We start from the raw sequence: 24,907 nt of genomic DNA, 5'->3' as shown, positions 1-24,907 counted from the left end.
AAGAAAACATTTCACCCATTATTGTACAAAAAGGCAAATTCTAGTAGTATGCATATAGAGTGTGTATTTCAGAGCAAAATGTAAAATCATATTTTAGAAATTAAATTTTGGAATTTAAAAAAATAGCATTTAAGAGGAAGCAAAATAGGGCAAAAAGTATCAGAAGTGGCCTGGCCAAGAGATGACACTATGTGAGATGGCAGCCAGGAGTTTGAAGGAAATAGGATAAAAATTTTCTTATAACTTTTTAAATTTATATCTGGCCTTTATTATTTTTATAATAATTTTATAAAATTTTATTAATTTTTTTTATAAATAAATAAAGTCAATAAGCATGCCTAATACTCCTTCCTCCTTCTATTTTTCCCACAATGACCTTATGAGGGGGGGGGACTGAGAGAGAGAAAGAGTGACTGGTCCAAAGTTACCCAGCTGGCTTTCACGTCTAAGGTAGGACTAGAACCCACAGGCTCCCGGTTTCTAACCTACAGCCTTAACCACCAGGCCAAACTGCCCTTACATTTCCAGATTGAACATTTTCTTATAGCTTGCAAACATAGTTCACATATTGCTAGTATCATTTCTATGAATTCTCAAAAAAGCACAATAAAATTTAGCAAACACTTCAGGAATATTTAGATCCATTAATAACTTTTGTAAGCAAGACGATCAAAAGTGAGTCTGATGCCACTTTAGAAAGAAATAAAAATTAAACAAATACAATATCTTTTACAGAATTCAGGCAAACTAAAAATGGCAATCCAAACTCCTCGAAGAACAAAAAAACAAAGTGCAGCTGTAAAAAAAAAAAGAGGTCAGAAAAGAAAGGTAAGCATAGAGATTAAGCCGGTATGAATAAAATGATATTCGGACATGGTGATTATTTTGTCTTTAATGAAAAGTAACATTCACCACATTTTAGAGGGCAGCGTAAAAGGAAAGACATATTTAGACTAAAAACCCCTCTTAAGTGGTACAAAGGGGTTATAATAGTAAAATCCACTTTTAACAGAAAAAGTATTGGCAACATTTACATTGTTAGTGGGCTTAGAGCAGAGATGGCAAAGGTCTGATATTTGGCTGCAGGGCATTCCCCAGCCAGCTTTGTTCCCTTCTTCTCCCCTTGCTTGTCACATGGGACTTAGGCTTGATAAAAAAAAAATATTATTATTAATGGTGGATTTTTTTCACGTCTAAGTTTTGCTGAGATATTTCTTCCATAGTAGTACGAATATATGTCTGGAAAAAAAAATGAACAAATGAAACGTCTGTATTAGTGTAAGAGAATTAACCAAAGTATGTGTCTATCATATGTGAGAGTGTGAATGAATGCACAAATATGAATATTATATGTAGATATGATATGGCTGCTGTGTTATCAATCCTACTTTTTGCTTTGATTTTAACTCTAAAAATTAGTTTGCAGGGAATATATTACATTTTTACACCAAATGAGTATGGAACTACACAGTGGCTTATTATAAACATTTTTTATGTCTGGTTCTCAGAAATTGCCTGGACAGGTTCCTGCAGGTTTCTTGGCAAGATTTCAGAAGTGGTTTGCCACTGCCTCCTTCCTAGAACTGAGAATAATTTGTAGCATCTTCAGACAGTCTTGGTGACAGTCCTGAGAAAAGCAGATTATTGTGAATTATTATTGTAAAACTGGCTTCAGGAAGGGTTAGGGTTTGCTGATTGCTCTGATCAGCCTGATGAGTGATCTGTATTTAGGGATCATTGAGGGAGGGTGACCCTGTTGATTTTTCTCACTGTTGCAGTGCCTTTAACATCATTTATAGTATTAACCTTCTGGACTGCCTGAAATATTTGGAAATCATAATATCTTGATAGGTTTCAGATAGTGCTGCTGCAGACAGCTGCTTTTGGGGGAAAATGGAGTTATGGTCTCTCACATGGCTCCACTCAGTCACCAGTGCTTTTTGATCTCAACACGAAAGAAAGCAAGAGTAGATTTCGAGCTGGACCTATCAATAAGCTGATGACAACCAGAATCCTAGGTAATGGTGTGATATAGTTGACTGCATTCAGGCACCCCTTGGAAGAAACATAAATTGGTAGTATACACACTGATAATCTCCAGAGTGAACTACTACAATATGTAAGTCTACTTTTAGTGCAGAAAGTTCAGGTAGCATAGAATTATGGAACCAAGTTGGTCGCAGTGATTTAAAGACATACTTACATTGTGCTGAAAAAAATATACTTGGTATATTACAAGCCATAATTGCTTGGTTTGGGTTACCTGAGATTGTCTTCTACACAATCTTCCCTTTGCTCATCTGGAGAGCTTTGCCTACAGAGGTTAAAATTATATCTCTGTGTCATTTCCTACATAGCATAGAAGAAAAAACTTAAGACAACATGATATAACAGAGAAATAGAGTACATGATGAAACTCAAATGAGTTTAAAATACTTGAAATGTGAACCTGAATTCCTGTCTTTTGAAGGCAAAAAAGAAATGCTTGAAGAAAGTAAAGAAAAAAATACATAAACCAATACTTGATTAAGATATTGTGTGTACTGTACTAATACGTTAAATGATCTTTTTCAAAACTGATATTTTAATTGAAATAGAAGCAGGAAAATTAATGTGGGGAAAAAGCAGAAGCAGTAAAAGTGAAGGAAAGGGTTCATTAACATTCATCAAAATTCATTAAAATATCAAAAATACAGTAAGAGGAAGCCATATAAAGCTCCATAGAATTTGCTTCTAAATAAGCATGTATAGAATGTTGTATTTAAAAAGTCTATTCTCTCTCTGCATTTTTAATTATGCACAGATGGACTTATTTGGAACATTATTATAGTTCCCATAAGATCTGAGGGAGGTCTCATGCATATCATAAGACCTTCATGCAGATCATTGAGAATATATATGGTAAGGACGTGGATGAACAGAGCCAATTCAACAGAGCAGATTGCCTGAAGAGGAACTGTTTTGGACTTAAGACATGTAGACAAAAAGCAAATCATAAGAAATGAGACACAAGGAAAGAAGTAGACATAAATATTTTAATTGCTGTCATGTTAATCTGTTGTCTTCAGTTGGCTTAATTACAAAAAATAGTACATAAACATCACATAACAAGTATAATTTTATCATTTATGAGCATAAAAATATGTAGGTTAAAAAAAGGATGGAGAAATAAGCATTTCATTATAGAGAAAATTCATATAAATCAGTATCAATACTCTAGGAACATCTTTCATGTTCCCTACTATCATTTTTAAAATGACATCTTTATCTCCCTGGCCTAGCAGAAGCTAACAAGTACAAAATCGGATAACAGCCCATTGAAGGCCACAACCACCCATCACACAAATCTTTTCATCTTACATGGGATTTCAGTTCATGTCAGTCATATGCCAAGGCAGCATCCTGAAATATGGAACAAAGATCCAAGCAGCACTTTACTCTTGGACGCTGTCCATGGTGCTGACTCCATTCTCTGCTGCTTAAAATTATTTTGACCCTGATCTCTTGGGCTTCAAGAAGAAACTTGGCCTGACATTGCCCACTTATTTGAACTGCATAGAGTGTATGCACTACAGAGGAAGAGATGCAGTAGATAGGGCAGTATATGGTGAATGGGCATTTTACCTGCATTAACCTTTTTCAGCCACATTTGTGGTTGTTAAGTGCTTAGTCATTCTGATAATTCCAGCATACTCCTCTTGCTAGTGTCTGATTTGCCCCGAAATCATCATTATCTAGTAGATTTTTGTATGAAAAATTAGCTTGTCCTTTGCTAAAACAATATTTACTGCCAGTCTTCTCATAGTCCCCAATTCACATAGCCAGATGATACATTGGAAGAGATATTTAAAATGGATTGTAATGCTTTCCTTGTGTTTTTTTAAAAAAATGTTATGCTAGGAAGTACTTGATCCCTTTTGGCTTGGAGAGGTTAGGAGAATGTTGGAGAAATGATAGTGCAGTTGATGATACAGCACTTGAGACTCCTAATCTGGAAAATGATGATTCCTTGATTCCACTTATTTTTCAAGGTTGCCTCAGAGGCAGTTTATCAAATACCATAACTGTTGCTGATATGAACTGTGGAAAACACTGTGACAGGTACCTCTTTAGAGACTAAAGCAAAGAAATATAAAACTTCATTATGGAAAAATAAATCAAAGTATAATAGAAATTAAATTTGAACGTTAAGAATTTCACAAAACTCAAGACTTTTTTGAATATAGATTTAAAAGAGCAGGAGCACTTGCAGCAATCTCAGAAAGAAAGAGAGATTGGCAGAAGGAAAATTGGTAGATTAGTAGCAACCTTGCCAGTTTCCTTCTTGGGTCTGTATCTGAAGATCCTTCCTTTACAGTAGGTTGTTGGGATCTTTAGCTACTTGTCATTAATATGTGAGATCCAAGCATGAGTTAGGTTGGGTTTTCCCCCCATTTGTTCGGCTGTAGCTGACTCAATGTTGCCCCAGAGCCTATTAAAATCTGGGTAGAAGAGGTAATACCATAAAAGTGTTTGGACTTCCGGTTTGCATCATGGTACTACAGGCGAGGGAATAGCGGGGCTCCGCTTCCCCCAGCTGATTTCTCCCTGCCAGGGGCCCTAAAAGGGTCGAAAGTCACCCCGGAGAGGCAATGAAGAAGGAGAGGAACCTCGTCAATCACAGAAAGACACTGGTCAATCTGTTTGATCTGAGGAAAGCCCTCTAAACTGGCAGGGGAAAGATGAGCTGCATTTGTGTGGTGAGTCAGAAGCCACTGACAACCGAAGAAAGAAAGCACTACTTAACAAATTGTGAGCATCGTGTTTGGAACTGGGTGAGACTTTCTTTTTCCTTTTTCTACTATTTGGCAACTGAGTCCCGAAATTAAATCACGAAAGCAGTGATTTAATTTTTGTTGGGGGACAGAAACCGAAGAATACAACATTAAATTGGAAATAACATAGCCTTGTTAAACTTGATAATTTAGAGAACTTTTAAAACTTCTATGAAAAAAGACTGGGTGAAATTAAAGAACTAAACTTTGTTTTAAGTGTTGGAAGATGGACACCTAATAACATCTAGTGGTGAAATAGAGGCGTAGCACCAAAAGCTAGTGAACCTGGCATGAAGCCCAGACATAGATAACAAGCTAGCCTCTTTTGATGTGTTTGCAAACTTTTAACTCTACAGACAGCACCTGGAAACAGAGAAAAACATATTGGGTTGTTTTTTGCATGATGGGAGCTACAGAGTGTTTTGAAACTTGCTGACCTTCTTGGACTATAAATATTGATTGACTTTTAACTCTAAGAATTATTTAGAGATAGAAGAATAGTTGTCTTTTGGTGATCTTTGCTTGGGGAGGACCTATGGATTGATTTTAGCACAGTTGGACACTCTGGATTACAAACATCAGTTGACTGACAACTTTTGGATTTTTGGATAGAAGAGCTGTAGCAGGCTTTGTAACCTTTTTCCTGGACTTGGTGCGGACTGACAGAGATAGACTATAAAACTTTTTGTAGGAGGGGGATCTATATTTTGGGATTTAAGGGATCACAAAGGCTACATATAGAGACTATAAGAACTATACAAAAATGAGTGCCTCAAATTTAGCTAAAATTGATAAAAAACCATCCCCAGTAACTACCTCCGAAGTGCTTAGGCCTGTCCATCAGAGATCTATAAAATCAACACCTCAATAAGAAAAAGCTCACAACTTCCAGAAGGAAATGCAGTTAACATTGCAATTATTTCAAGAGGCAATTGTTTCACACAAAGAAGAAATAAGAAGAAATCATGACGAGACAAAAGGCAATCTGGATAAGATAAATGAGCAAGTCTTTAATCTAAACTCACAACTAGAAAATTTTCAACAAATGACCATAAAGAATGAACAAAGAATTCAGAAAATAGAAAACAAATTAGAGGAAACTGACCAAAAGATGGAGGAAATAAAAGAAGAAAACCAAAGATTGGTGCACATAAATAAAAACTTGAAAGACTCAATGGCAATGCTGGAAATGGAAAAGACATCCCATTTCTTGAGATCTCAGAATACATCTGAAGACAAAGAAGAAGATCTTACAGAGCTTACAGAGCTGTTAGTAGAAGCGTTGAAACTTGGGAAACAAGAAATGGAAGGGGAAATTGATGGAGAAGAAAAGTGGCAGCTGTTCAATGAATATAAATGGGTTGAACTTCCCTTTAAAAATATCTTACCAAAACTGCTTTTCCTAACTCAAATAGTACCCATAGATAAAGAAAAAACTCTTCGATTTAAATACACTGACTTGGAAACCTACCTGGCAAAGGAAGAAAGCCAGAATTAGATTAAAGAAAATAGAGGATTTGGCTCACTGGATGGGGTCTTATACTACCAAGCATGTGATTAAATATGGCTAAAAGAATGGATAACCTTTAGACATCAAAGATTACTGTACATAATAATGATGATGATGATGATGATGTTGATGTTGGAAGGTATCTTGGAGGTCATCTAGTCCAGCGGTTCTCAACCTATGGGTCGTGACCCCATTTGGGGTCGATCGACCATTTCACGGGGGTTGCCAAGCAAGGCTGTCCGCCATTTTTTCCCCCTTTTCCGGCGGGTGCCTTACCTCCCTTGAGCTGGGCCAGCTGGTGATCGGCCTGCTCCGTCTCTGCCGCTTGCCAGCTACGCCTCGGCCGGCGCAGGGGGTGGAACCACGCATGCGCAGCGCTCCTGGGCAGGGAAAGTCCTCGACTTACGACCGGTTGGGTAGTCCTCGACTTACGACCGGTTTAGGCCTCGACTTATGACCGGTTTAGTCCTCGACTTACGACCGGTTTAGTCCTCGACTTACGACCGGTTGGGGGTCGCGGCATTAAAAAGGTTGAGAACCACTGATCTAGTCTAATCCCCTGCTCAGGCAGGAAACACTATACCATTTCAGACAAATGGCTGTCCAGTCTCTTCTTAAAAACTTCCAGTGTTGGAGCATTCACAGCTTCTGGAGGCAGGTTGTTCCACTGATTAATTGTTCTAACCGTCAGGAAATTTCTCCTTAGTTCTAGGTTGCTTCTCTCTTTGGTTAGTTTCCATCCATTGCTTCTTGTCCTGCCTTCAGGTGCTTTGGCGAATAGCTTGACTCCCTCTTCTTTGTGGCAACCCCTGAGATATTGGAACACTGCTATCATGTTACCCCTCATCCTTCTCTTCATTAAACAAGACATACCCAATTCCAACAACTGTTCCTTATATGTTTTAGCCTCCAGTCCCCTAATCATCTTTGTTGCTCTTCTCTGTACTCTTTCTAGAGTCTCAACATCTTTTTTACATCGTGATGATCAAAACAGGATGCAGTATTCCAAGTGTGGCCTTACCCAGGCATTGTAAAGTGGTATTAACACTTCATGTGATCTTGATTCTATTCCTCTGTTAATGCAGCCTAGCACTGTATCGGCTTTTTTGGCAGTTTCAGCACATTGCTGGCTCATATTTAAGTGATTGTCAACTAGGATTCCGAGATCCCTCTCATAGTTACTACTATTGAGCAAGGTACCACCTATACTATACCTCTGCATTTGGTTTTTCTTGCCTAAATGTAGAACCTTACTTTTTTCACCATTGAATTTCATTTTGTTAGATACGCCCAATGTTCAAGTCTGTCAAGATCCTTCTGTATCTTAAGCCTACCTTCTGGAGTGTTGGCTATTTCTGCCAGCTTGTTGTTGTCTTAGAAGGATATGATTTATAATTAGGATAGCATGTTTTTTTTATGTCATGGGAAGAATAAAACAGATAGATACTTCCAAAATTAGAAATGCACTGTTTTTAGTATGGGAGATAAAAGCTAAAACTTATATGAAAATACCAGGGTGGCTTTCAACAATGGAAGCTTTTGTTCACCCAAACTGAACTAATTTTGAGGAAATTGTAATCTATAAACATATCTTGAATATATAAGGGAAATTAAAACTGAAACAAGAATTGGAAGATCGGGGTATTGATTTATTGTGATGGCCTCAATTGTAAATACAATTGGAATATGAGAAATATGTTAAAATATATGTTCCATAAAGACTAAATAATGTTTGATCAGGTGATAAAAATACATATTTGGCTAGAAAAGATGTTAAGAAAAACAACTTTAAACTGGAATTATTTTATTAGGTATAATATCAAAATAAATAAATAAAGTGTATATTTAATGTTGCATGTGCTAATAACAGTAAGAATTGTATTTGTCCGTATGGGAAGATATAGAATGTTTTTTAAATATGGGATGTATTGTATCACTGGCTGGAAAAACAGGGTAGAGATTAGGAATTTAAAATGTACTATTGAGTAAAGCAAATGGAACCAGACAACACGTTGTTCACTAAGCACTTATGAATTGTAAAAATTGAAAACTAATAAAATATTATATATATTTTTTAAAAAAAAGTGTTTGGGAGGCCTCTAATGAGGCTTGAAAGTCAGGGTTTTGCTATTCTGCTTTGTGTATATTTATATGGAAGTGTATATGCATACCTACAAAGAGAACTCCCTTTTTGTTGCATAAAGTTATATACTGTAACTGTTCCCAGTTATATAACTTTATGTCTAGTGTCTAGTGTCTAGTGTTGGGATGATTACCCGCAACACTAGTTATGATAAGAGATTTCAGTCTAGCCTTTGTGGGGAAAGAATTACAGATCACTGATTGACTTTGGGTTTCATTATTCACACTGTACCTGTTCAGAAAGGAACACCTCAAGAGATCAGGCCCTCTGAGGCAGCCATGGACATGTGTCGAATTGGCCTCCGCTCATGAATGCACAAGGGCATACTCTAGATCTGGACCTCTATTAAGCTGAATGATCTCTTGGTAACTCTTGTTATCATATTTTAGGCAGTCCACCACTGATTATCTCCAAAGTGGTAGTGGATGGTTGCAATTATGTATCCCATATTTCCTTATGAATCCAAATACTTTTCCTTGAGAATTTTCTGCCCTTCTTAGTGGTACTGTCAAAACATTGGCTGATTTATGAACTAAGGAAACAATAGAAGAGAATATATATAGCTCAGGATTGACCTATAGAATCTTTGGTCTTTCTCAGATCAGTTGTTTCCTTGCAGATATTTCATTATCAACTAAGTAACATCATCAGTGCTCTGAAGATGTACATACTTGGGTAATGAAACATCTGCAAGCAAGCTCACGGAGTACCAGGACTCCACTATGGAAACAGCCTTGAGAGTGAAAACTATCACTGCTGAGCATGCCCCATGGTTAACAGAAAGCTAAGGAAGCCAAAACAAAAGAGCAGCAGCTTGAGAAGAATAGTAGATGTGTATCAGCCTCACACAGACTAATGATCTTTTGCAGCAATATTCCATAGTGATAGGAGCAACAAAGAATTCTTTCTTCACAGCATCTGCTGACAATAAGCTCTGCATCTTTTCTTGCTGTATAGCTCATTGTGATAGTCAGAGGCTTCTTTCTTTACAGGCTGAGTTGCTTGATCCACCTCAACTTGGTTTCCAATATTGCAGCAGAATATAGTGATTTAACCATAGCAACTATTTGAGTTGTTGGTTTCAACTTACAGGATTCAACTCAAGGATTCAGACAAGCTTGTCTAGAAAGATATAGATGACCTTGTGCTTGTTTAATGCTGGTTAGTTAAATTGGTTGGAAGAAGACTAGATCCACAGTAAGAAGTAAATTAGTGCTTTTGGTCTGTCCTTCCATCCCTAAAGCAGACAGTGATAAGACCACTATTAAAGAAACCTTTCCTGATTAGAAACTATTGATTAATCACAATTTTATCATCCTTAGCTAAATTTATAGAGATAATGATGATCTTCCCACACAGACATATTTGGCGTATATTATTTCTCTGGAACTATTTTTATTGGGTTTTAAAATAGAATAATTGAGTTTAAAATTTTTATATGAGCCATTTCAGGATCAATTAGGATAGCCTCCCTATCATTAACTAAAATCAGATATATCTTTAGTGTCTGTATTTAACAGATGTAGTGCAAGTCCCCCCCCCCCCCGGTGCTCCCTTTTCCCTCCAGAGAAAGTTTAAGGATACCACCAACAAATGTGGTCCTTTCGTTTCTGACATCTTGGCTTTTACCTGAATGGATTCAGAATTCATTTTCATTGTAAATGCTTTACATAATTGCATCAAAATCTAAATGCAAACAAATCGAGGAAACTCTATTAGGATTTATTCTCAGATCCCTGAGGAATAAAATCCCCCTTCAAATCTTGTTAGTCAGAATAAAAAGAGTGTATAGAAACTAAATATCTGAAAGAAATGGAAGGAAGGAAGGAAGGAAGGAAGGAAGGAAGGAAGGAAGGAAGGAAGGAAGGAAGAAAGAAAGAAAGAAAGAAAGAAAGAAAGAAAGAAAGAAAGAAAGAAAGAACGAACTAGTTTTCCTTCTGCAAATCAGAGGACTGGAACTGAAATTAGAAGATTTCTAATTAGAATTTCTTGGTGTATCCTATTTTTCATCAGCGCTAGTCTAGAATAGCCAAGAAATTTGTACTATTAAAGGAAGATTAATTCAAGGTGATTTAAAGATTAAAAAAAGATCCTAAAAGAAGAAATGCAAGGACTATAAAATTATCAATCATAGCAAACATCTGGACAGCAAACAGCATCTATAAAATAGGCTGTCTGAACATATTCTTTCTCATGGTGGTAAGATATGCCATATTGTCATTCCAAATTTCAACTCTACATCTATATTAACTTTCAACCTCCATGCAGATTTGTATCACATTTTGCCAATTCGTTTTGGTGACAGAGTTTCTGACTTCTAGCCTTATATACAGGTAGTCTTTGACTTATGACCAGAATTGGGACCAGAGTTTCACTTGCTAAATGATGCAATCATTAAGCAAGTCATTAAGTGACTAGACCTGATTTTATGATCATTTTTATCACAGCTATTGAGTGGATCATAGTGGCTGTTAAGCAGATCATGTGGTTAAGTGAATTGCATGGTCACTATTGACTCTGGTTTCCCCAATTGACTCCGCTGGTCAGAAGCCAGCTGGGAATGTTGATCGTGGGATCCCAAGACACTGTGACCATCTTAAGTGAGCTGATTACCAAGCACCTGAACTGTGTCGCCTGACCTTGGGGCTTGGTGCAACAGTCGTAACTGAGGAAGAGTTGTAAGTCACTTTTTCTGAGATATTTATAATTTTAATTCATAATTTTAAGATCATTGAGTACTTCACTGATACTACGTTTGTCTTCACTTACGGAGATCCCTGCTGAACGTATGGTATAGGCATTGCACCTTTTATAGTCTAAAAATTTTCTTTCTTGTTTCCAAAAGGCCTAAAAGAATCCAAGGAGTTTGCAGGGGGACAAGTGGATTTGCTGATTTATATTGGGTAGAATGCCCCTTAGTTCCCTTCAGTTACATTCAGCTGAGCATAACAATTCAATGTCTTTTTGAATTATAAATTTTGAATTTAGGAATATATTAGGAATCTGTGGGTGTTTTGAAAGGCAATTTTATAAGGTAGGGTATAACTGCATTTTGTTCAGTTTTATTTCTTTGCTGGTTTAAAAAAAAATCCCAAAAATTATGCTAAAGATAATGTGTTTTAAAGAAATTGCCTTTTGCAAGGGCTTGATTGACTGGTTTTATAGTTAGGCGAGGTATGACATTTTTAAAGTAAAGGCCATGAAATTGATACATTATAAATTTGTACAACTTTGCAATTAAAGCTGTCTTTTCATACTTTTATCCATGGTGGCATGAGTTGCTTTAGATAAACATCCATCAAACCGTAGTCTTCTGCAAGCTGTATTCTCCACATGTGCTTGATTACAAGACCTACAGCAGCTAACCAGCACTCAAACTAATATGATGTCTGGAAATTATGTGAGTGTAGTCTAATACATTTTTAACAATCCATTAGGAAATGCAGCAATACATTATTTTTTTTAAACTGGCCTAGGTTTGAATGGTGTAATGCTTGATCACCACTTTTCCACCAATCTAATAGTTTGCCTCTGAAGAGTTGTGGGTACTCCATCACTGGATGTTTTCAAAATTTAAACCAGAGAACCGTTTGTCCAGGACGATATAAGGACTCCTGCCTTGAGCAGAGGGTTGGACGAGAAGACCACTGAGGTCCTTTCCAGCCCTTTGGTTCCATGTGCCATCCCTGGAATTAGCATAGAGCATTTTCTAAGTATTTTTCAGGGAAGCTTTCAGCTAACGTGAATGTGTGTCTCCCGTAAAATGGTGTAGTACCACATTCAAACCTTCATCAAATATGTGGCACCTGTTTAGTTTGGAAGGATATCCAAGCAATATTTGCTGTTTACCTTCATTATTTTCATTGTTTTGCTGAGAACATCGTAATGTGTGTTTTCACTGCAATCTGCTTTATATTGAAAACACAGTGGTAGAGCAGATACAGTCTGAAGGGTACCTCATAAATAATAATAATAATAATAATAATAATAATAATAATAGTAGTAGTAGTAGTAGTAGTAATAGTAGTAGTAGTAGTAGTAGTAGTAGTAGTAGTAGTCGTAGTAGTAAAGTTGGAAGGGACCTTGGAGGTCATCTAGTCCAACCCCCTGCTCAGGCAGGAAACCCTACACCATTTCGGACAAATGGCTGTCCAGTCTCTTCTTAAAAACTTCCAGTGTTGGAGCATTCACCGCTTCTGGAGGCAGGTTTTTCCACTGGTTAATTGTTCTAACTGTCAGGAAGTTTCTCCTTAGTTCTAGGTTTCTTCTCTCTTTGGTTAGTTTCCACCCGTTGCTTCTTGTCCTGCCTTCAGGTGCTTTGGAGAATAGCTTGACTCCCTCTTCTTTGTGGCAACCCCTGAGATATTGGAATACTGCTATCATGTCACCCCTAGTCCTTCTTTTCATTAAACTAGACATACCCAATTCCAGCAACCGTTCCCTTGCCGAAGAATGACTCGTGATCCCTTCAGATTTCTTAGTAATTGTATTTTTGGTTTATAACGTAAAAAAGAATAACAGAATATAGTTCTGCTCTAGGTTTTTCATAAATAACATTTCAGTTGCCTTTACGGACTGCCTTACAAATATACTGTATGTCTTGATTAATTGTATATATATTGTAAAAGGAAAAATAATTGAAGTTCTCCAAACTCTATGTGGATTAGAACAGTGAATGAAATAATATATTTCTGCATTATTTTACAATTAGTGACAATATATTCTGCAAATTGAAAGCTGTGAAAAAGAAAAGAAATGCAATCACAAGTTGAGTTTAGCTCTCATTCTTTTGGCTTTTAGGAAACCTGTAAAGCAGATCTTTGTAGCCAAGCCTTTAAAGACCAACTGTTTTATTTTTTGTTTTACTATTTGTAAAATTGTGTTTTTTGTTTGTATGTTTTAAATTAGAAGTCCCTCTAACTGTCCATTTTGAATGTAGCACTTAAATTAAAATGTTTTGTGCGGTAGCTAGATTTAAAATCTTTTTAGGGAGGTTTATTTTTTATACTTATGCTTGATAAATTTTATTCTTTGTTGTAGAACTTACCTTTCTTCTGATAAATTAAATGTTTTTGTTTTTCAGAGGTGATATTTTGTAAACAATATTATAGTCATTTTGATTTCCTGCTTTCATGAATTTTGGTATTTATTTCAGTTGTCAAATATATAATTCGTGGCCTGAACACTTCTCAGTTATCTTTTAAAGTTGAAAATACATGCAGATCATCAGAATACTACTTTTGTTTTTTTTTCTTGTCTCCCAGGTCATCAGATTTTGGAACACTATATACCAAATTAAACTTACAGCCTGGAATTGTTACAGTCATTGAAAATTTCTACATCTGCCCTGCTAACAAGAAGAAGGTATGGGGATAATTGTTTAGTTCAATAGAAGAGTCCAGGAAAAAAAATGTGTTTAGTAGAATACATTTCTAGCAAAGCATGTCAGTCACATGTACTCTAGCTCGAAAGAGAAACTATTAGAAGTACTAATTACAGAGAATTAAAACTTGATTAGGAATTATCTAACTGTAATCAAATAGTAATTGTGCTAACTGTAGCTATATTTATTCAGGCATGAGAACATGACAATATATACGAAAAAGTAAAACCATGCAATGGAGCTTAAATAATGTAAATACAGACACACCCTGTGCAAGACAAAAACAAAATCCTGCAGATATATGCTATATGACCAGGATGAAATTTATTTGAAAGTATTTCAATAGCACAAGCCAGGGTTAAGGTTAAAGTGTAGTTCTTAATTTCTGAAATCCCTTGATTATGTGTTGCACAGATGGCTAATACTTTCTTCAGCACTGCAACTCTGGCATCAGATCTTGAATGTACTTGAACAGCTTTTCTGGAGAGGGCAATAGGGTAAAAATAAGTTATTCCTTCCCTCTTATAGCACTTCATCCTCAAACAATTCTGTATCCTCTATCCTCCTTATCACTCTCTATAGTATGTGTGAATAAACTTGCTGAATAAACATGTAATATTTTTCTTAAAATGTAAGTTGGCCTTAGCTCATACTGTATATTATAATACAGAGTAGGATTGTGTAGAGAAAAGACTACATATATAAATTTACAGAAATAGTTCATCGCATTAGCGACTTGAGCCTGCAAAACGCTCCTAGATTGGGGCTGAAAGGCAAAAGTAACCATAGCAGTAGACCAGGTGTTCTATTAGACCGGTTTCACCAGAAAACACTTACTATGTATCCTTCCTGGTTCAGCTGACAGAAGTGAGGAGAACCTGTTGCCTAGAGGTTAATACAGCTGCCTAACATGCAAGCGGCCCAGGTTCGAATCTCAGAAGGGTATGGCTAGCTGATGAGAGCTAAATAGCTCAAAATAGCTATACTAGTCTCCCTTTAACTCAGCAAAAATCTAAATTTACAGATATATGTAGATGTGTATGTGTGTGTATGTATGTATGCATACACACACACACTATATATATATATATATATATATATATATATGTTTTCTGAGGTTTTCACGGGTGTTTATATGTGAGTCTTTGGTCATTCGGGTTTTCTCCCGTGTAAGATTAGAAGTGTCATAGCGACGTTTCGATGAAATCACATTCATCATCATCAGGCTTGTGCTTTTAGCTTTGTGCTTCTCAGAGTAATATGAAATGTCTGCTGTTTCTTTCTTTTAACTGCCAGTGGCAGTTAAAAGAAAGAAACAGCAGACATTTCATATTACTCTGAGAAGCACAAAGCTAAAAGCACAAGCCTGATGATGATGAATGTGATTTCATCGAAACGTCGCTATGACACTTCTAATCTTACACGGGAGAAAACCCGAATGACCAAAGACTCATATATATATATATATATATATATGAGAATTAATTGTGCTAAAAATTCGACTCTTGGGTATAGTCATAGTAAAAAAGATAAAAACCGAGCACCAAGAGGAATGAAATTTAAAAGTTTAAAAATTTAATAAGCCGAGCTTTCGTCAGAACCGTCTGACATCATCAGGGCGTTAAAACAGCAGTGTGGGAGAAACCCTTATAAAGTGTCAATTGCCTGCATCCGGCTTCTGCTACGCGTCACTGGACCCAGCTGTTCCTGCCGTGCTAGAGGCAAGGTGCCTACTCTAGTGTAAGGGGTCCCTTTAAGTGTTTTGACGGCTTCCTCTACTCCCGTCCTCCAGGTGGGCGGAGCCCTTTCTATCCCACCCGTCCGGAGCGTGCCGATTCCTTTCTTCTCCCTTCTCTCACCGCTCAGATGTGCGGTTTCCTTCCCCCCCATAGGGGCTGTCTCCGGTCCTCCATCCTCCCCCCTCTCCCTCTCTCTCTCCCCCCCACCCCCTCCCTTTCCCCTGCTCTCTCTCCTCCCTCTCTCTCCCTCCTTCTGATCCTCGCTCTCAACGGGCCGTGTATGCGTAGCCTCCAAGCTCCCTAACCCTCGTGCTTCGGCGCTCCACCCCCTCCTCTGTCAGCAACCGTCCGGTTCAACCTTAAAGTAGCCACGGTGATCCCGACTGTCTAACTCCGGTCCCGGCTCCACCCCTCTCCTACTTTCCGGGCACTCCGTCCGCCCCCCCCCTTCCCCGCCCCAGGAACCTCCTGCTCCTTCCTAGCCCTCCATTCCCCACCTCCCCGGGCATCCTTACATTCCCTCTGCTGGGGATCTCGTTCCCTTTCCCAGCGGACACGGGTCACTCCTCTCCCTCCAGCCGCCAAGGGGGTTAGTTGGGACGGGTGTTGGTCTGTGGGGTGAGTCAGTACTGCTCCTGAGGGGCGGGGAAAGGGGGGGGTTGCCATTGCCATGTCCCAAGCCTCATGTGTTCATCGTTGTTTTTCGGGGGATCTTGTTGCTTGTTCAGGCAGGACCGCGTCATCATGGCGTGTGTGCTCCGTCCCACATTCCAAGGGATTTCCCTTGGGGGTTTCAGGTCCGTTGCCGGTATCGCCTGCTGGCAGGGGGGAAGGCCTTCTATCCGAGCGTGCGGGGCATCTCCCACTTCCTGCTCCTGACGGGGCTGTCCATCGTGTCCTGTCCTCCTCCGACGCCCCAGGGGGTGATTCATGCACCACGCTCTAAGTGTCCGCTGCGCCGGGCACATCTCCATGTGGCGATTGATGGATTCTTCCTCCGTAAACCATGCCTCCTTCAACAGCCGGCCCCCTTTAGTACTATCCTTTGCCAGGACCTGGACCTGGTCAAAATCAAAGCGGTGGCCACTTTCAGCCATATGAGACCAGACCTGCGAGCGCTGTTCCCCCCTTCTTACCGCCAACTTGTGTTCGTGTATGCGGGTCCCCAGCCGTTTGGACGTCTCCCCCACATAATTGCGTGGGCAGTCCATGCATCTAATCCGGTATACCACCGCTGACCTTTCAGCGATGGGGAGTTGGTCCTTGGGGTGCATAAGTTTGGCCCGTAAGGTCTGGTCAGCTCTATTGGCCACCTTGATGTTATACGGGGCAAGAAGTCTGGCTGTGGCCTCGGAGACATTATGGATATACGGAAGGGTGACGCGCCCGGGCCGCTCCTGGGATTGCTCCTCGGAATTCCGTCGGGCTCCAGTCACCTTGCAATGACGTCTCACAAAGTTTAAAGGGTAGGGGGAGGAAAGAAAGTCCAACTGTGTGAATTCAGGTATGTCTACACAGTATTGGGTATCGTTCTGTGAAATGGATTTTTCTGAGAATTAACAAATCAGTGTTTCTCTAAAATTTGTCCATATCAGGGACAAATATCAGACTTATTCCCAGCTCGCCTGTACACAAATACCTCTTTTGTTTATTTTGTCCAGTGTAAGTTTCTAAAATGTATTTGAATGGCATCTTATTTCAGAGGAATTCTGCAGCTGAAGTGACAATCTCAGCAAATGTGCTCTAAAATAGCCATTAATTATTCAATATCCTGTGAGATATCTTTTTAAAAATTAAAATGTTTTCACTTAAAAACCATAAAATGTTTTACTTATTACAAGGAAAGGAAGAACACTTCAAAATATTCTGTATAAACAGGCAACAGAACAAAAGGACCACAACACAAATATTGCAACATGGCATAGGATAGAAACAATTATAAACAACTGGAAAAAGTTTGGACAGAAAAGACTTCCAAACACCAATTCTATTCTCACTCTTCAATAATGCGATGGAAGCTAGTTTTGTGTGGCAGTCAGGAATATATACAAATGAAGCACCCAGCTAGGATTGGTTGCCTACATTTTTTCCCCATATTTCTCCTTTCCTGCTAGATAGATAACTAGATATACATTTTATGCCATTGATTTTTATAGTTGCTTCCTTCATATAAACCTTCCACCACCCTATGTGATATTGTAGTGCAATGAAGCAATATGCACCTAGTAGACTACCATCTCCTTGTTCATGCATTGAACCTGGCTTCTTGTAAAGTCCTTAGACTAATTCCAGCACATGACATATTGCATTTTTGTTTTTGCTGATGTGAAATACTTTGCCTCTTGACTGCTGGATGACATAGGTGTTTGACACTATAATTAACTATAGATTAAGTCATTTTTGTAAATGTTGAATCTGACAAAAACTCTGAATTCTTCATTCTTCACTTGTAGCTTTTGAAAAACAACAACCCTTGTTTCCATTTCCTGTTCTGAGTACACTGCCCTCTTTGTTAGGATGGAATGGGGCATTTCTAAGATTGCAAGACTTCCTGGCTTTCTTTGTGTGTCACCCTTGTTTAAGTGCCCAAGTCAGACAATAATTAAAGTTTTGTTAGGATGAGACCATCAGGCATGCTTGAAGGAATGTGGGAAATTATAGACTGCTGTTAAATGAAGTGACCAAAGCCGAAAACATATTGATAATGCCTGGTAGTTTGGCTTATTTGTCAATCAGTTGTTTCAGATAACATTTGAAGGCCAGTTGGAGTCAAAGATGCCTGAAGCTGGAGTTTGGAATGTAATGAATGCTTCTTAGTTCTCATGACATGCCATCAATTATGGGTTGTCTCAAGACAAAAGAGTTGTTAGTGCTTTTGTAGCTTGATCATTAGTAAAGAGGTTATAATACTTATCACAGAAATAGTCAAGAAAATATAAGGTTGCAATGTAACCAAGGAAGTCCTAATGACAGCTAAGATCCTTCAGCTTAAAGATCTTTTTTACTGTCAGGTCAGTGATCAAGATCAGCACTTTCATCCAGTATTTTTAGATGTTTTGCCAGCAATTAACCAGGTTTGGCAAATGGAGGGGATTCAGTCCTCCTAATTAGGATTACTCCAAGATGTAGCAGTCTAAGTCTGTAGGGGGAGGAGAGGGTTTGGGTATATAATATATGGGATTCTGTCTCACTGATTAGATACATCTTCAAGCACAATACCATTTTGAATCCCCTGTTGATTTTAGACTGCTGGGGTAATGTAGATAGTTGGCCGATGTATTTGTATGCTGTTGGGATAAAGTGGTTGGTGTATTGTGTGTGACAGTTGGGTAGTCTCAGGCATGATGTAGGATGTTTCTTGCCTTGGAGCTTTTCAGTGGCCAGTCAGGAAAAGCTCAGAACATCAACCGTGCCTAGGCAACCATGGATGCATCACAACTAGGATGTTTGGGAAGAGAAAAATAGTACTATAGATGATGTTTTGAGATATCTGACACTAAGGGTGACATTATCATATTGATTGGAATGGAGAGTTTGTAGGATTAAATGGGATTGTAAAAGAACTTTTCTAACACTCTTTTTAACATTTAAAAACTATTCAGACAGATTAGCTTTAGAGCACAATGTTAGGAAAAGAGCATGTGTTTGCCTCCTCAGTATTATTTTCCTAATTAAAATTCTTCACATCCCCACAAGCTGCTAAGATCTTAACTGGGAAGTATGGGGTAACAAATTTCTTCTTTTACTCCATGTCTGCTTTTTAGCTTAAAAAATGATATTTTAATGTTATTTGTATTATTTCTTTCATTCGGTTACTCTGTTTTTCTCTTTTCTAATCCACGTGTTTATTTTCTAATTTCTTGCTTTTATGCATCAGAATTGTATGTTGCCCAGAGTCACTTTTTGTAGTTATTTAAACCGAATAAACAAACAAAGAAATAAATTGCAACAGGACTACATGCAATCAGTTTGGGAAACATAAAGCTAAAGAAGATGTTCATTTATTTATAATAATGTAGATTTAGTATAATGTTACCAAACATTATTTTCCCTGCCATTAAGCAGGGAAACAGGAGAAAGACCAAAGGTTATGGAAAAGAACTAAATTATAAATTATTAAGGGTAGAATGTAGAAATGTAGAAATTGCATGATCATGCGGCGAGGAAAACTGTAACTAAAAGGACAGGCTTCATATTATCGTGAGGAGGAGTGTGAGAAAATGTCAGGGAGCCAGGGTTGTTGGGCAGCAGTAACAGTCTGCTTAGGAAGCCAAGACTGAGTTGGAGCCAACTTGTGGAGATCTTCCAATGAAAAGGACCACAGACAATTTCAAATTTGTTAAATAACATGGCACAGTTAGGAAAGTTACAAAGTAGTGAAGAAAATAAAGAGGAAATTGTTAGATTAAGATCAAGCTCGTGTGACATGGGTGCTCGAATCTTTTGAACTACCCCAGTGATGACAGAGGCCTTTCCCCAGGTACTTAATAGTCTGGTCTAGTCTTGTTTAGTCTTTCATATTTGCCCTAGCGAATAATAGGATCAAGAAAAGAAAATCAGACGCTCGTTCACATTTGTTGTAGTGGAGGCTTAATGGGTCTTAAAATCACTGAATTCTACAAATCTTTATCTGATAATAGATTTATTAATCCATAGGTACCCTAAAACCTGTGGAGGGAGTTGTAGGGATGACCTTTTGGAAGCATTTGGAATATTTTACTACTCTTCTGCCTTATAGATATTTATATCTACTAAAATAAATATCCAGATATAAAGGTATAGCAAAACTGGGTACGTAGTGAAGATGCAACTTTGGATTGTAGATGTAGATGATAGTACAAAGAGTAAATTTTGTATAATTTGTAAAGTCCTTATTTAAACAAAACATTATTTCCATGTATGTCCGGGCTTTTCCCATTCTCTATGTTCCTCATCTATTTCTATCTGAAAGCTTGCTTATTCTGTAATGGAAACTTGATGAAAGCATATAAAGCTTTTGAGGACAGATTTATACAGTCCTTAATTTCACACCATCCAAGTTGCCACTTTTAGCTCTGGCTTCCCTACAGCAAGAGATTTAATTAGCCGCTCCACAAACTTCCCTCCTCCGCTCACCTTGCTCACTTTTCCCACAGATGAAAGAGATGTTATGTATCACATTCCAGAAAATTCTTTATGGTTGGGAAGCAGGCACAAGGCATTTGAAAATCGCTCTGCAGATTAAAAAGAAAAAAAGCCATTTAGGAACTGCCAAGTAACAGGAACAGGCAACCACTCTAAGCCAAACGCCCCCCTGAAGTGTCTTACGGAAACATTCATCTAGAGAACTCTTTCTCTCCCTTGGCGTTTTAAACAGTCCTTTGTTTCTCCTCTCTCTCTGTAGATTAGCTTTCCTTTGGGGCCTGCCATGCAGCAACAGTGTTGGGATGGGAGGAAAGTGTGTGGACATAAAAGGTGCTGTTCCCCCAGCCTCTCTTTTAAGGCGCCTCAGCAAGGTGACCCTCACAGCAGGTAATGGGGATTTATTTCTCCTCTTCCCAATATCGGCAGCTACAGCCCGGAAGATACAGAGCCTAGTAACTAGATGGGAGTCCATCTTGATTGGTATTGGCTGGAGGGGCTCACCTGATATTTGTGCTCAGCCATTAATGCCACCTTCACTAGGAGTTGAAGGAGGTGGTGATTCATAACCTTTGTAAAGAAACCAATCTTAGATTCCTTCATTTTGACTGGATCAGGTTTGAACTAGAGAGCCACTTCTGTGTGGTGGTTAAAATATCAGGCTAGAAACAGAAAAACTGTGCATTCTAGTCCCATCTTAAGCTCAAGGCCAGTTGAGTGACTTGGGCCAGTCACTCTCTCTCAGCCCTAGGAAGGAGGCAATGGCAATCCACTTCTGAAATCTTGTTAAGAAAACTGCAGGGACTAATCCAGGTAATTGCCAGAAGTCAAAACTGACTCGAAGGTGCCAAATTAAAAAAAGGTTTGAACTTGGCCAGTTTTGGGCAAGGTGATAAGGTAATGGCATTGGAAGAATTCCATGTGTCACATATGTGAGACTCTATGGTTTTTATTTTTAGAATATTACAAATTATGATGAAGGTATATTTCTGACATTTAAGTGTGTCTAACTTTCTATTTATTAAAATAGTCTCCTTTGCAAGAGGCTATCACTAAACTAGCATTCTGGACAATTGTGTCCAGTATCCAATCTTCCTTTTTTTAGGGAAGATTGTAAAGAAGATGGTTGCACTATAGCAGGGGTGTCAAACTCAATTTCATTGAGAGCCGCATCAGCATTGTGGTTGCCCTCGGGGGCTGGGTGGGTGTGGCCAGGGTGGGTGTGGCCTACTGAGTGGGTGTGGATGGAGTGGGTGTGGCCTATTGGGTGGGCATGGCCAGTTCTACATCGTTCGATTCAAGGGTGCCTGTAGGGGCCTGGGCAGGAGTGGGACAGATCTGAGGGTCTCTGGCAGAAGGGGGTGGGACCGGGGCAAGTGCCAAGGCATGGTCCACTGGAGGAGCCTCACTGCCTGCTGAAACCCCTCCCCCGGAGCCCATCAAGCCTGATAGGCAAAGTAAGTGAGGGCCATTTGCTGGTCACTTCCAGGCGATGGTGCATTTCTTCATTCCTCACAAAGGGTCACACCTCCCCAACATGCCCCAGGGAGCGGGGCTGACACGGCAGGGCTCGTTCCTCGCTGTTTCCAGACGGCCTTGTGGAGCTAAGACTGAATGCGTTTCAGCATAGATGGCCACCACAAAATTGTACATTGGCTCCCTCCTGGCCGGCCTGGGCCAGGGCCAAGGCAGCGGGGGCCGTTCCCTCACTGTTTCCAGGATGGCTTCACGGGCCACATGAAACCACTTCGCGGGCCGCATCCGGCCCCCGGGCCTTGTGTTTGACATGTCTGCACTATAGTATAAAGAACCCTTGAAGAAAAGCATTATCTGTACCTCTTTCAGTCAGGGTTCAAGCTTAGGTGTGGGACTGACATGGCACTTATCATACTCTTGGATCACTCCTTGGTATGTCCTTGCTCTTCTTGACCTCTCAGTGGCTTTTAATAACATTGATCATGGTATCCCTGTGTGGTGGCTTTGGAAGTTGGGAGTGGGCAGTACTGCATTGTTCCCATTCTCCTCCTGCCGGGGTTCGTTTCACTTGCTGTAGATGAGTCCAACCCATGGCTCTTCGTTTATGAGGTGCCACATGGCTGAATACTTTTTCTCTTCCTGTTTAACATCTACACGAACCTACTGGGCAAGGTAATCTGACAGTTTGGGGTGAGGTATCGTCAGTATGGTGATGATACTCTATATTTCTACCCCAGGTGGTCTGAATGAGGCCATGGAGATTCTGTCTTTTTATCTTGAAGCTGTGGGGACCTGCTGGCCTTCTGCAAAGCCTTGAAAACGTGGTTTTGTGCCCAAGCCTGAAGACCCGAGTGTGTGACAGAGCTCATCTCCTGGTTATTGTTAATGTTTATTTTACAATGCCAGCTGTTACATGTTTTATACTTTTTGTATTGTATGTATTTTATTTATTTTTATTGTAAAATATCCAAAGACATGTATGTGAGGTGGGGCAAATATATAAATCAATTAAATTGATTAAGTATCAATTGAATCAGCATCCGAGAAGTCAATTAGAATGTTCAGGGCAGGGCTCAAGGCAACTGGCTACAGACACCTGAAAAAAAAATACATGTCATTTCCAATGCCAAGTGGACAGCTTTATATAAAAGGCTTCTAGCTTTCATCGCAGTGAGATCACTAATTCCAAGGATTTTTTTCTTACCTTTTCACACTTCCTTTGTCTACCAGCTGCCAGAATGTCTGCAGCAAGCTGAGATTTTTTTTCCAAAATGAGAAAAGTATGCATCATGATGTCACAATGCAAGTTCTATCCTTGTGTACAGCAACATAATGCAAGTATGAACTGGGCAAAATTTGCATTATGATATGTGTTTGACATTGCCCACAGCTTGTCTCCTCTGTTGGTGCCCATCACAGTCACATGTTCAAGCTTAGAGGTTATACTGTGAAATCTAGTGTAGAAGCTGTTCTGTAATTACAGAGTCCTTTTCTTCTTTACTTGATGTTGGGTCCTAGGTCAGTTAATTAATTGGCTTCCAAGGTCCCTTTGGTTCGTCATCATCACACAAGTCTTCTACAAGGCTAATAACAAATAATAGAGTTTTGTCATATTCATTTTCCTAGCGTACACAACTGTATTAGAAAGGTAAGTTGAATGGATATATTTTTGCAGTTTCCAGTTTCATGATACTTTCTATGTTGCTTCCTCCTCCGAAGACTTCTTTGGTTGTTCTGATACAAAGTAGACTTAAACTCAGATTACACTGCAGCCCCACTTGCTAGAAGAGCATGCCTTAGTTTGTGTGATAAATGCAGAAGAGCATGCCTTAGTTTGTGTGATAAAACTTGTTGCTTCTCTTTACAAAATGTGAGAGTTGTAGTTATGTGAAAATCACTAGAGATTAGCTAGAAAATCTCCTGCAGTTTTGCTAAGCTTCAGTTTTTAGGAGTCTTTAGATAAGCTGTGAGAATTTAGGAGATTATTAGAATACTTGGCAGAATACTTCTTTTAATCTATTTGGGATCAAGTGATTCTGAGGCATTGATTATTTAGTTCCTATTTTTTCCTTTCTTAATTAGATAAAAATATGTGCAGATCGTATTAGAACTTGGCTAATTTGTTTGTTTTGCTTTTTTTCTTTTATAGATAATTCTTGTAAGTTCTTCCCACAATGACCTGGACCAGAATCTTTTTATTAGTACAGATGAAGGTGCTACTTTTCAAAAGCAGCCCATTAGTTTTTTTGTGGAAACACTGATATTTCATCCAAAACAGGAAGATAAGGTGCTTGCTTACACCAAGGAAGGACAGGTAAAAAACTAAAAAAATGTTGTGTGGCTTTGCTTTTGATATATCTGAAATATGTTCTGGACAGCTTGGAGGAACAGTATGAAATATCAAACAATTTTACAACATAAAATACTGTAATATAACCAATATAGGAAAGCTTTCCAAAATAGTTTATGTAACATCTGCATGCATATCCCTTTCCAACTGTCACAGGTGAATCATCATATACAGAATTAAATCTTTTTTTAATGGCATTAAACTTAACATTTAGCAACAATGATTTGTTTGCAGTTGTATGTCATTAGTTGATCCTGCATTTACTGAGTGATTGATTTATGTATATGAACCAGTCTCTCTGCACTGTGATCATTTATAGGAATCCAAATACTGTTTCATTCTCAATCATGTTTGCTTAATATTGAAATGAT

At 38.8% G+C, this 24,907-nt stretch overlaps 1 protein-coding gene across 1 annotated transcript in view; it reads left to right on the top strand.

Annotated features, from left to right (window-relative positions):
• SORCS2 (sortilin related VPS10 domain containing receptor 2) overlaps positions 1–24,907 on the top strand; it is a 104,166-nt gene that overhangs the window by 18,021 nt on the left and 61,238 nt on the right. The window contains exons 3-4 of the mRNA XM_029283447.1: positions 13,732–13,831; positions 24,336–24,500. Of these exons, the coding sequence (XP_029139280.1) occupies positions 13,732–13,831; positions 24,336–24,500 (265 nt within the window). The remainder of the gene's footprint in view (positions 1–13,731; positions 13,832–24,335; positions 24,501–24,907) is intronic.

Source organism: Protobothrops mucrosquamatus, unplaced genomic scaffold (assembly GCF_001527695.2).
Source record: "Protobothrops mucrosquamatus isolate PMUCROS unplaced genomic scaffold, P.Mucros_1.0 scaffold94, whole genome shotgun sequence".
Classification (NCBI taxonomy): domain Eukaryota; kingdom Metazoa; phylum Chordata; class Lepidosauria; order Squamata; family Viperidae; genus Protobothrops; species Protobothrops mucrosquamatus.
Note: the sequence above shows the minus strand (reverse complement) of the source record. Positions and strands in the feature narration are given on the sequence as shown.